The sequence below is a fragment of the Otolemur garnettii genome, unplaced genomic scaffold (genome assembly GCF_000181295.1).
Source record: "Otolemur garnettii isolate 467f Iridium unplaced genomic scaffold, OtoGar3 scaffold00022, whole genome shotgun sequence".
In the NCBI taxonomy this organism is placed as follows: Eukaryota; Metazoa; Chordata; class Mammalia; order Primates; family Galagidae; genus Otolemur; species Otolemur garnettii.
In genome coordinates, this window is record NW_003852417.1 from 16,929,925 (window position 1) to 16,942,829 (window position 12,905).

The 12,905-nt window shown below is 47.9% G+C and overlaps 1 protein-coding gene across 1 annotated transcript in view; it reads right to left on the reverse strand.

Annotated features, from left to right (window-relative positions):
* KIF3C (kinesin family member 3C) overlaps positions 1–12,905 on the reverse strand; it is a 47,764-nt gene that overhangs the window by 12,154 nt on the left and 22,705 nt on the right. The window contains exons 2-5 of the mRNA XM_003787448.2: positions 9,487–9,588; positions 8,706–8,828; positions 6,907–7,025; positions 6,372–6,488 (exon numbers count right to left, since the gene is read on the reverse strand). Of these exons, the coding sequence (XP_003787496.1) occupies positions 6,372–6,488; positions 6,907–7,025; positions 8,706–8,828; positions 9,487–9,588 (461 nt within the window). The remainder of the gene's footprint in view (positions 1–6,371; positions 6,489–6,906; positions 7,026–8,705; positions 8,829–9,486; positions 9,589–12,905) is intronic.

Here is a 12,905-nt window from a genome sequence, read left to right on the forward strand (position 1 = left end):
GACATAGCTTGAGGCTCCATCTCAAAAAAAAAAAAAAGAAAAAGAAAATTACTTAAAATAACTTGGCTCAGGGTTGGCGCTCGGAGCTCAGTGAGTAGGGCGCCAGCCACATACACCGAGGCTGGCGGGTTCGAGCACAGCCCAGGCCTGCTGAACAACAATGGCAACTGCAACCAAGAAATAGCCAGGCATTGTGGTGGGCACCTGCCATTTCAACTACTCCGGAGGCTGAGGCAAGAGAATAGCTTAAGCCCAGGAGTTTGAGGTTGTTGTGAGCCATTACGCCATGGCACCAAGGGTAACATAGCGAGAGTCTGTCTAAAAAAAAAAAAGAAAGAAAACTTGGCTCAGTGCCTGTAGCTCAAGTGGCTAGGGTGCTAGCCACATACACCGGAGCTGGCAGGTTCGAATCCAGCCTGGGCCCGCCAAACAACAATGACAACTACAACCAAAAAATAGTCAGGTGTTGCGGCAGGTGCCTGTATTCCCAGCTACTTGGGAGGCTGAGGCAAGAGAATCACTTAAGCCCAAGAGCTTGAGGTTGCTGTGAGCTGTGATGCCACGACAATCTACCCAGGGCAACAGCCTGAGACTGTCTAAAAAAAAAAACCCAACTTGGTTCATATAAAAATTCATAGATGCATTTTTACTTTTTTGTCTTTTTATTATCTTTTTATTTATTATTTTTTAGAATATTATTTTTATTTATTTTTTTCAGTATAAGGGCTACGCCCTACTCCTTGAGCCACAGGCGCCACCCTCTTATCTTTTTAAAGCTCTGAAATAAATGTTAAATATTGCAGGTTGCAGTCATTAGACATAACAGACTGAATGGTAACCAAAAAAAGAAAGGGGGAAAAATACTCACAATGACTTGATTTTTTTTGTTTTGAGACAAGGTTTCTGTCATCCCAGCTAGAGAACTAGAGTGCAATGGCATCATCATAGCTCATAGCAACTTCAAACTCTCAGGTTAAAATGGTCTTGTTGGGGGCAGGGGTGGGAAGAGTCTTACTTTCTTGCCCTCAATAGACTGCTGTGGCGTCACAGCTCACAGCAACCTCAGACTCGTGGGCTCAAGTGATTCTTTTGACTCAGAATCCCAAGAAGCTGGGACTACAGGCGCCTGCCACAATACCCAGCTATTTTTAGAGATGGGGGTCTCACTCTTGTTCAGGCTGGCCTTGAACCCATGAGCTCAGGAAATCCACCCATGTTGGCTTCCCAGAGTGCTAGGATTACAGATGTGAGCCACTGCACCCAACCTCAGTTTAAGTGATCTTGAACTTCTTGCCTCAAGTGGCCCTTCTACTGCAGCCTTCCAAAGTACTGGGATTATATGTGTAAGCCACTGTGCCTGGCCTCAGCCTATATTTCTTAATAAGCATTTTTTAAGTAATGTATTTCTTAAAGTTACTGGGTAGAGCAATTTGTAGTAATTGTTTATATAATTTACAGTTAGGGGCAGCAGAGACTGTGGTATGTCATAATTACCTTTGTATCTGTTACCCTTACCCAGTATAGTCTGAATATTTTCTGTTTAACATTTATTCGCTATCATTGTTGAAGCAGATACATATTCTATATAAAACAGCATGGATGGCTGGGAATGTGGGCTCATGCCTGTAATGCCAGTGATTTGTGAGGCTGAGGCAGGAGGATTGCTTGAGGCCAGGAGTTCAAGACTAGCCCGAGCAACATAGCAAGACCCCCGTCTCTCAAAGAAATTAAAAAATTAGCTGGGCATGGTGGCATGCACCTATAGTCCCAGCTACCCGTGAGGCTGAGGCTCAAGATCAGAGTTTGTACCTGTCATGAGCTATGATGAAATCATTATACTCTAGCCTAAGCAACATAGTGAGACCCTGACTCAAAAGAAAAAAAAAGGGCAGTGCCTGTGGCTCAGTGAGTAGGGCGCTGGTCCCATATACTGAGGGTGGAGGGTTGAACCAGGCCCCGGCCAAACTGGAACAACAACAAAAAAATAGCCAGGCACTATGGCAGGCGCCTGCAGTCCCAGCTACTTGGGAGGCTAAGGCAAGAGAATTGCCTAAACTCAAGAGCTGGAGGTTGCTGTGAGCTGTGACACTACATCACTCTACAGAGGGCAACAAAGCGAGACTCTGTCTCTAAAAAAAGAAAAAGAAAGAAAGAAAACAAAGCATGGTTAAATTGTGAATAAACTGAATCATACTCTTGCTCTGTGACCCAGGCTCGAGCGCAGTGTCATGATTATAGCTCACGACAGCCTCAAACTCCTGGGCTCAAGCAGTCCTCCTGCCCCAGCCTTTCAAAGTCCTGGGATTAGAGGCATGAGCCACCAAACCAGCCTACATTTTCATTATAAAATTTTCAGGAAACACGGTTCATTGGGATTCAGGTAGAAGAGTTGCCAACATGAACCTGCAAATGCAGACTTGGGAGCAACTATACACAGATTTTAGTTAAAGGGCATGTGTGTTGGGACAGATTCTTCCCAAAGAATCATAGGAAAGCCTTGGCGCCCAGAGCTCAGTGAGTAGGGTGCCGGCCATATACACTGAGGCTGGTGGGTTTGAGCACAGCCTGGACCTGCTAAACAACTATGACAACTTCAACCAAAAAATAGCCGGGTGTTGTGGTGGATGCCTGTAGTCCCAGCAAGAGAATTGCTTTAGCCCAAGAGTTTGAGGTTGCTGTGAGCTGTCATGCCACGGCACTCCCCTGATGGGGACACAGTGAGACTGTCTCAAAAAGAAAAAAACAAAAAAAGAATCATAGGAAAGAAAACACCACAGAGATAAACTGAAAAAAGAGGTGTCTGGGTGGCTCCTGTGGCTCAAAAGAGCAGGGGGCCAGCCCCATATGCCAGAGGTGGCGGGTTCAAACCCAGCTCCAGCCAAAAACTGCAAAAATAAATAAATAAATAAAAGAGGTGTTTGAATAATGATGAGTTTTCCAGTTTTCCATTGGCAAAGAAGCCCCTGAATCCTCCTCTCTTTGCATGATTTTCTTTGCTCGGGAAAGGATGATAGGAGAAAACAGAGGAGAAAAGAAAGGTGGGAAAGAACATCATCACGGTTTCAGCTCTCTTGGTCTGTCTTCAGCAGCACTGAGGCCACAGGGCTTTCAGAAGCACACGTTAGAAGGCCTAAAGAGCAGAAACTGGCCTTTAAAGCAGAAGATCGGAATAAAAAATACAAGGGGCTAGAAATGACAGCAATTTAAAACAGTAAAGAAGAATCAGTATTTTGGCAATCTTATTTCTTTTTAAAAAGCTATTACTGGTATCTACTCTAAAAATTATTTAAAGTGTGCTATTTTAGGGCGGTACCTATGGCTCAGTGGGGAGGGCGCCTGCCCCATATACTGAGGGTGGCGGGTTTGAACCCGGCCCTGGCCAAACTGTAACAAAAAATAGCCAGGTGTTGAGGTGGCGCCTGTAGTCCCAGCTACTGGGGAGGCTGAGGCAAGAGAATTGCCTAAGCCCAGGAGTTAGAGGTTGCTGTGAGCTGTGATGCCACAGCACTCTACTCAGGGCGATAAAGTGAGACTCTGTCTCTAAAAATAAAAATAAAAAAAAAAAAAGGGCTATTTTAATTTTTTAAAATCTGTGAATGGTTTCACAGCATATGCAAACCATTTTATTTTTACAAAAAAGAGAAAAGTTTATCTGTGCGTAGGAAAAAGAAAAGATGGAAAGTTCCTATCCAAATGTTAGCAGAGGCAACCACTAGATAGGTGGAATTTTCATTTTTTTCAATATTTATCCAAATTTCCCATAACAAAAACATATTGTGTTTGCAAGTAAAGTAAGAGTTGTTTAAAGGAAGAAAGTAAATTTAGGCTCGGCGCCTATAGCTCAACCGGCTAAGGCGCCAGCCACGTACACCTAAGGTGGCGGGTTCGAATCCCCAGCCAGGACCCGCCAAACAACAATGACGGCTGCAACCAAAAAATAGCTGGGCGTTGTGGCGGGCGCCTATGGTCCCAGCTACTTGGGAGGCGGAGGCAGGAGACTCGCTTGAGCCCAGGAGTTGGAGGTTGCTGTGAGCTGTAATGCCACAGCACTCTACCCAGGGGGACAGCTTGAGGCTCTGTCTCAAAAAAAAAAAAAAAAAAAGTAAATTAAAAAATATATAGATAAAGAATGGAAGTGCATATCATTAGGCTGATCTTAACCTCTGGCCAACCACGCCCTTCCCCGCTACACACACACACATGCCTGCTTTGGGTCTAGATAACATGCTTGAGGCAATAAAGTCAAAATTACAGGAGAAAATTTTGAGAAATGAATAAACAGGAGGGTAAAGAGACATGACAATTAAATGAAATGCATGATCTCAAGTGGAGAGGGAGGGATATCGCCATAAAAGGCATTACTGGGAAATTGGCAAACATTTAACATAGCCTAAATAATAGTATTTTGTCAATATAAAATTTCCTAAATTTAATCACTGTACTATGGTTATGTATGAGAATTTTCTAGTTCTTAGGAAATATAGGTAAAGGATCACAGTGTTTTACAATTTAATCTCAAAAGGTTGAGTGGAGGGGCTTGAGCAATCCTCTTGCCTTAGCCTCCCCAATAGCTGGGACTACAGGAGTACACCACTATGACCACCTATTTTTTATATTTTTAGTAGAGATGGGGTCTCCCTCTTGCTCAGACTGGTCTTGAACTCCTGAGCTCAAGCAATCCATCCTCCTCGGCCTCCCGAAGGGCTAGGATTACAAGCATGAGCAACATGCTGGGCATAATGCTCATATTTTAAAGTAAAAAGTTAACACGTGCCTTCTCAGGGCCTCTCTCAGCTGGTATCTAGTTAAGTAAGTTGATGATGCTACTATATCCACTGTATATAAATTCCTCAACCTGCAAATTGTCAACTCAAAAGCTTTTCTAAACATAAAATAACCTTACGGAGCAAAAGCTTCGCCAACGTCTGTCTCCAACAAAAGGCAGTGAGTAGTGGTTTTCTTTTTCTTTCTTTTTTTTTTTTTTTGAGACAGAGCCTCAAGCTGTCCCCCTGGGTAGAGTGACGCAGCATCGCAGCTCACAGCAACCTCCAACCCCTGGGCTTAAGCGAGTCTCCTGTCTTAGCCTCCCAAGTAGCTGGGACCACAGGTACCCGCCACAGTGCCTGGCTATTTTTTTTGGTTGCAGCCATCGTTGTTGTTTGGCGGGCCCAGGCTGGATTTGAACCCGCCATGTTAGGTGTATGTGGCTGGCGCCTTAGCCACTTGAGCCATAGGCACGGGCTGAGTAGTAGTTTTCAAGCCTGGTTTCACTTCAGAATAATCTGGAAACTTTGGAGGAAGCAAACAGAAAACATAATCCTGGGTTCTATCTAGGACCCTCTGGAGGCCAACTAGCTGAGCTAGATAATTCTAGCTGCAGTCAAGGTAGAAAACCTCTGTATTTGATGTACTACTGAGAGTCTCTACTTAGATTGGAAAGGTGGATTGTAAGTCCGAAGCCGACACCATGGAAGTCTTTTGCTCATGAATTTGCCTCTTATAAACTTGTGCAGTGTCACATTGGTTAGGATCAGCCTTTTAGAAAGTAGATGAAGTGGGCTTCTTATACTCTAGTGAAAAGCTGCCCACCTTACTAGTTTCCCACCCTAGCTGTGGGAAGACTCCTGTCCTATATATTAGCATTATTATTCCTAGAGATGGAGAGAGAAGAGAATCTCGGGGGATGTACATTTGTTTAATTCCAGCCTCTGAACCACCTCTGTACACAGATTTGCAATTAAGGGACAGTGCTTCAGCTGAGTGAGGCAGTCATTCTATTGGGTTGTTCCTCATGGCCACCAGCAGAGGGAGCTGCACACCTAGCCAATGGACATAGCGTCGCCTCAGGACTAGGATGTGGAAACAGGTGGAATGCTGAATCACTCAGATGAAGAAGGCTAAGATTGGACCACCCCTCTATCATGTCATGGTCTGATTACTTCTCTCTATTTCCCACTGGACTGCAAGCTCAGACTATGTCTGATTTAACCTCTATCTGCAGAGTCTCGCACGGTGTCCAGCACACAGTAGCGCTTGGCAAATATTAATGATGATTGCTATTTCTGGCATGAGATAAATGAGTATTCACCAGAACCGGCCAGTTTGTTTGAATTTTCTAGGATTGTCAAGAGGCTGAGATGCTCTTCCTCCTCATTAGACGCCTCACAGGGTCTTTTCTGTATTATAGGCCAATGGGACACATTTTTTCCCAGAACACCTCTTCTTCCTAGGGACCCCTACAAATTAGATCTTAGGAAATCCACCCCTACTTTGTATTCTCCCCACTCCTTCCGTGATCTATAGAACAGGACAGGACCTTACCACCCTCACTTACTAGCCCCTTGGCCCAGACCCCTGTGTCAGAGACTCACACTCCAGCTGGCACCAGTGGCTGGAACTTCCACTGCTCCTCCTCACAGTCCAGGAAAAGCCGGTTCATGATCTTGTTCTTCTCCTCAGGGGGAATGAAGTTCTCAATGATTAGGTACCTGGGAGCAGGAATGAAGTAGAGACCACACAGTCCATGTGAAAGTCGAAGGATTAGGAAAAAACAAGCCAAAAGGCAGAGGGAGCAGAGATGGGAAAACCAAAAAGTTGGGGGGGAAGGATTCTTCCAGAAATATAAAAACTTGAAAAAATCACTGCTTCTTATATGAAAATTGTATCCTCAGGGCCTCTGGAGTTATTTTTGGCCAGCACCCAGCATGTACTTTGTGGGGGTTCACCAATACAGCCAGAGGAGGTAGAGAAACTCCAGAACGGGGCCCTAGCCTTCATCCCTCAGGCATGTTTTATTTTAGAGGGACCCATGGGCACGCATGGGAAGGACAGGAGTCTGTAGGGAGAGGCTGTAAGGAATAAGGGCTGGCCATAGGGACCTAGAAGAGGGAGAGGAGTGAGCCCTACTTGAGCTTGAGTTCACGGGTCTGCTCATTCTGCGCCTCCTCCAGGTCCTGCCGCACCCGGATGTACTCGTCATGTTGGTCCTGGATTTCTGCCTTCACCGCCTGCAGCTTGGCGTAGAGCTGGGTGGGGACACGTACATCTCAAGGGCTGCCCAAGGTGGCAACAAAGCCAGGTCACCTGGCCAGGGCCCCAAGGACTGCAGGATTAGGTCTACCAGCTTGGCCTAGGATGAGGCTGGGGACCCTGAGCTGGGCTCCCCCTCACTGCCCCACCACAAATCAGGCTGGGCTTTTTAAAGGGTTGCCCTGTCCCCCTACAAAGAAGCCTGTGGCCATTATCTGCTCCTTCTCAGCTGCTATCAGCATCATGCAATGTTCAAACTAGAAGGGACCTGAGGGACCTTTTGGTCCAATGCTCTCTTTTTATAGATGAGGACGCTGTGGCACAGACTTGCTGAAGGCCACACAACTAGCCAACAGAAGAGCCAGAACCAGGACCCAGGTTTCACTGGAGAATTGAGGCTCAAGGAGTGGGAAGCCTGGGTGAGTTTGGATGGTTTGGATGGTGACTCCTTCCTCTCCAGGGGTTCTCAAAAGAGAGGGTGTGAGCCTGTAATCCTAGCACTCTGGGAAGCTGAGGCAGGTTGATTATCTAAGCTCAGGAGAGTTCAAGGCCAGCCTGAGCAAGAGTGAGACCCTGTGTCTAAAAATAGCTGGCGTTGTAGTAGGCACCTGCAGTCCCAGCTACTTGGGAGGCTGAGGCAAGAGGATCACTTGAGCCCAAGAGTTTAAGGCTGCTGTGAGCTATGATGCCATGGTATTCTACTGAGGTTAACAAAGTGAAACTTTTTTTTTTTTTTTTTTTTTTGAGACAGAGCCTCAAGCTGTCCCCCTGGGTAGAGTGCCGTGGCATTACAGCTCACAGCAACCTCCAACTCCTGGGCTCAAGCGAGTCTCCTGCCTCCGCCTCCCAAGTAGCTGGGACCACAGGCGCCCGCCACAACGCCCGGCTATTTTTTGGTTGCAGCCGTCGTTGTTTGGCGGGTCCGGGCTGGGGATTTGAACCCGCCACCTTAGGTGTACATGGCTGGCGCCTTAGCCGGTTGAGCCATAGGCGCCGAGCCAACAAAGTGAAACTTTATCTCAAAAAAAAAAAGAGAGCGGGTGTGGAGGGCAGCCCTGGCCATCTCTTCTACTCCTGACCTACTGAGCCGAGTGTCCCTGGTAACTGCCACTGTGGCTGGGCCTCTGCTCTAGGACAGTCATGTCAGCAGTCCTGTGGCCCTCCAGGTCCTTCCGAGAATCTAAGCTGGAATTTGCTGATGCTCCCTACACTAGACCCTCAGCTCATGTACATATCTTTTCCTTGCCAGGGACTTTGTGGTGTTCTGGTGAGCAGGTATTCTCATTCTTTGCCACGTCCTTGAGGGCCTTATGCTCCCTGCCTGAGCTTTCCCAGGCTTAACTCTCCTTCTTGGGCCACTTTATATTTCCCTGTCCTGCTCCAGGCCCAGCTGTGCAAACTGTGACTTACTAGTGACACTATAAAGAGAGAAGTTACCCAGGACACGAGGACAGCAACCCTGGATACTAGAAGTGACAGAGTCCCCAGCCTATGAGCCCGCCCTGGCTGAGAGAAAAGGCTCTATCCTACCCCCAGTACCAAACTCCTGCCTTCCCTGCTCCCCACCCCAGAGCCCAGGGGTTCAGTAGTTCAAGCAAAGCAGGGAGGGTCTTTGATGCACAGTGTCCTTGGGCAGAGGCTGCTGGGCCCTCAGCACCCCTTGACCGCTTTCTCACCTTCTTGAGTTTCTTAGTTTTGACCTCCACCTCCTGCTGCAGGGACGTGTAGGTGCCGCGGAGCTCCATGGTCTCCTCATCTCGGAGCATCATCTCTTGCTGCATTTCCCGCTCACGGCGTTTCTAGGATAGGCAGGGGGGCTCAGTGGAGTAGCATGCACTTGGCAGGGCTGAGGGAGACCAGGGGACCAGCTCTCTCTGCCTATCGTGGGACCTGGCTTTACCATGACACATGTCTACTTCTACCCAGTGCTACGTGGAGCCTCTCGGAACCCCCTCTCAGCTCCTGTGGCCATGATTTTACTAGGTGCTGCACCATGTGGCTGGAGACCTCAACCCTAATTGTGGGCACACTCCAGAGATGTTAACCAAATATACAGATGTCTGTCACAATGGCTCCCATACTATCTCACCCTCTCCCCAAGGAGTGTCATGGTTCCTTGGTAAGTTCAACAAATTGTGGATCCTAACGATTTGGGAACTAGACACGTAGTTGGCAAAGAACTCAGACTCTTGTGGAAGGCCCAGGAAGAAGTACCAGGTGCCTTGTGGAGGCTGACATCATGGAGAGCCATCACTTCCTCTCACCCCCCAGCTAGCAGTGCCCCTGCCAGACAGAAGACCCTGGGCTAGGAGATGCATGGGACCAGGGTGGCATGTCTTAGATCCTCAGGACTCTAATTCCAGGGATCTTTAGTTAATGCTGCTTACTGCCCTACACCACCCAGATAGGACCTGAAAGCCGTGTACCCCAAGGGGGCCTGATGCCCCGCAGCCCTACCTGCTCGGCAATCTCCTGCCGCTTCAGTTCCAGCATCTTCTGCTGCTCATTGGTGTGATCCATGATGTTCCTGCCCCCGATGAGCAGCTTGCTCTCCATGGCCTGGGGACACAGAGGGATTAAGAGATGGGCTTTTCAAAGGGCCACAGCATCCCCAGCCGGAGGGATGCTGCTTCCCTGTTTTGAGATTCTTCTAGGAGTGGATTCAACACGTGTTCCACATGGGGCCTTGTAGCCCTCAGTAAGAATGGAGTTTTCCCCTGTAGCCTTTGCGGTTCCAGCACAAGGTTTCCATTGTTAGGAGAACCATTAGGAAGGTGGAGAGGGAGCCCCTCTGGGAATACAGGGTTCCCGGTCTGTTTGCTTCGGATTTACAGGGCAGGCTAGTTCACTGGGCCTGGGAGCGGGTGTGGGGGATCTAACCCTGGCAGCCAGAACCCAGCTGGTGTTCGGGAGGTGAGAGAAGACTCAGTCACCAGCAGCCCAGCCCCTTTGCTAACTGGCTCCTGACTCAGGGATAGAGCTTTCAACACAGGCAGCGGGAAGGGGGCTGATCTTTGGTCGATGTGAAGGGAGAAGACTCCACTGCAGCTAAGGGGCAATGTGGGACCCTAAAGCACATGAGCACTGGAGAGGGCCAGAAAGATGTGGGTTCTACCCACATAATTATCTCGAGGAAGTGGGCAAGTTAATCCCCTTAGCTTTGACATCCAAAATTGGGAACACCACATACGCTCCAGGATGGCTAGCAAACTTTGATGAGCACTAACTATCTGTCAGGCACTATGCTAAACCCTTCATAGCCACTATTTCTTTCTTTTTTTTTTTTTATTAAATAATAGCTGTGTACAGTAATGCGATCATGGGGTACAGTGTGGTGTTTTCATATACAATTTGAAATATTTTCATCAAACTGGTTAACATAGCCTTTATGTCATTTTCTTAGTTATTGTGTTAAGACGTTTATATTCTACTTTTAGAAAGATTCACTTGTACCCTTGTAAGATAAACCATAGACGTGATCCTTCCAATCACCCGCCCTCCACCCATCCATCCCCCTCACCCCATATTCTTAGGCTATAATTAGGTTATAGCCTTGATATGAAAGCTATAAATTAGTTTCATAATAGGGCTGTGTACATTAGAAGTTTTTTCTTCCATTCTTGTGATATTTTGCTAAGAAGAACATTTTCCAGCTCCATCCATGTAAACATGAAGGAGGTACATAGCCACTATTTCCATCTTCCCTAAGAGAAGTCCTGGTCCTCTCTCCATTTCACAAAGAAATTGAAAATTACTGGCCTAAGGTCATGCAGCTAGAAAGTACAGAGAGATCAGATTAGAACGCAGCAGCCCCAGCCTCACTCTGTGAGCCCCCTGCTGTGTCAGCGCTTGGCATAGACATTCAGTCAGTGCTTCTCAAATCTGAAGCTGAAACGATATTGAATTTGCATCAAGTGTGTAAATTGCAACCACATAAAACGCTTTTCCACTACTGCCGGTAAGAGGGTGCTGCCCCAGGGCATCCAGTTGTCCTCTGATTTCATCACAGGCCTCCTGGAGGGCTGAAATCACCTTGAGCCACCAGAATTAATAAATTGGCTGCTTCCCCACTGGAATTTTTCCCAGTGGAATCAGCTGACCTGCCTGAGGGCTCTCCAATCAAGGGGTGCTAGCAGACTAGGGCAGCAAGAAGTCACTTGTGAGGTTCACATCACAGGGGACAGAGCAGGAAGGGGGTTAATGATTGCTTTTGGGAGGTCAGAAGTCAAGCTATGTGAGTGTGCTGGAGGACACAGAACAAAGCTGGGCCAGCTAGAGGCTGGAGCCTCACACCAACCCCACCCAACACTGGAGGTCAAGGAGAGAAGTGGCCCTTGAGAGGCTGGCTGTCCTCACTTCCTCACTGCCACCCCACAGCTGCCTGTGCTCCTGGCTAAGAGTCTCACCAGCTGCTCTGTCACCATGTCACAGACCTAAACTTATCCTAGACTCCTTCACACTCAAGGTCAGCACCTGCATAACCACATAAGTGAGCGAGCACCTCCTTCAATTGTGCCCTCAGGACATCTCACTCACACCCACATCTGGCCAGTGATTAAATGCCATCACTGCTTCTTGATGTGGCTCACACCATCCCCTCCTTTTTGTCCTCGCTACACCCACTGACTGCATTGGGATCAATCCTCCTGACTTGCTAGGACCCCTGCTATGGCCTCCTGGCTGCCTCAACTTCCCCTTCCATTTTTCTTCCACATGCCACCCAGGGGGCAACCTCCAAAAAGACAAGTCTAAACATCTGCTCTTCTGCTTCAAACTACTGTACTGAATGGACCTCCGTGTCCGGCAGGATGAAATCCAAGCCTGTTGCAGTCACAGGCCCTGTGGGCTGACCTCGCCTCCCAGCCTCCTCTCGGTGCTCACACCTAATGCGCACCCTGCACTCCAGCTTCTCAGAAAGAATCTCAGCCCCCTCAATGTGCAGTGGCATTTCCTTTCCCAAGTCTGGGCTCTTCCTCCCCCTCCACATCCACCGCAACTTATCCTACCAGACATAGCTTGGGTGCCTTGGGAAATTTTCCCTGGTCCCCTCAAAATGCTCTTTGGGGCCTCCTCAATAGGCAGGACATCTCCTACTATTTCCCATAATAGAATCCTTATTGGTCTCCCCTGTGAGTGCCTTCAGGCCAGGAATCATGCCTTACTGTTATCTTAGGGTTCCTGGGGCACCTGCATGGCATATGGCAAGTGAGGAGCATTTGAAAAACTGAACAGAATCCTTGGGGTAGTCGCAGGTGGGTTCCAGGTCCAGAACAGGGCCAGACGCTTTATCTCAGTTTTTCTTCCTTCTATCGATCAACTCACACTCACCATCCTAGGGTCTGAGTATCTGGGAAACTTGGCAGGAGGAGTGGGGTAGGGGGAGAAAGGAATGGAACCACAGGAAGAATGCCCCCTGCTGCTGTGGACCACGGATAACCAAATAACCCATCATTCTCACTAGCAGCTAACCAGGTCTTCGGGGGTCTCCAAATCTGGGACACACTTGTCCATGTCAAGCCCGAGTCCCTGCATTTCCCTCAGCATTTTATGTAACTCTAGCATTCTTTACTCTTTGCTACATATTGGAATCATTTGGGGAGCTTTTAAAAAATCCAGAGCTATGAACTTCAGAGTCAAAGCATTCTATAATAGACATACTCCTATCTGACAATGTGAATGTTACTTTTTTTGCATTATTATTATTATTATTATTATTTTTTGAGACAGAGCCTCAAGCTGTCCCCCTGGGTAGAGCGCCATGGCTTCACTGCTCACAGCAATCTCCAACTCCTGGGCTCAAGTGAGTCTCCTGCCTCAGCCTCCCAAGTAGCTGGGACCACAGGCGCCCACCACAACGCCCGGCTATTTTTTGGTTG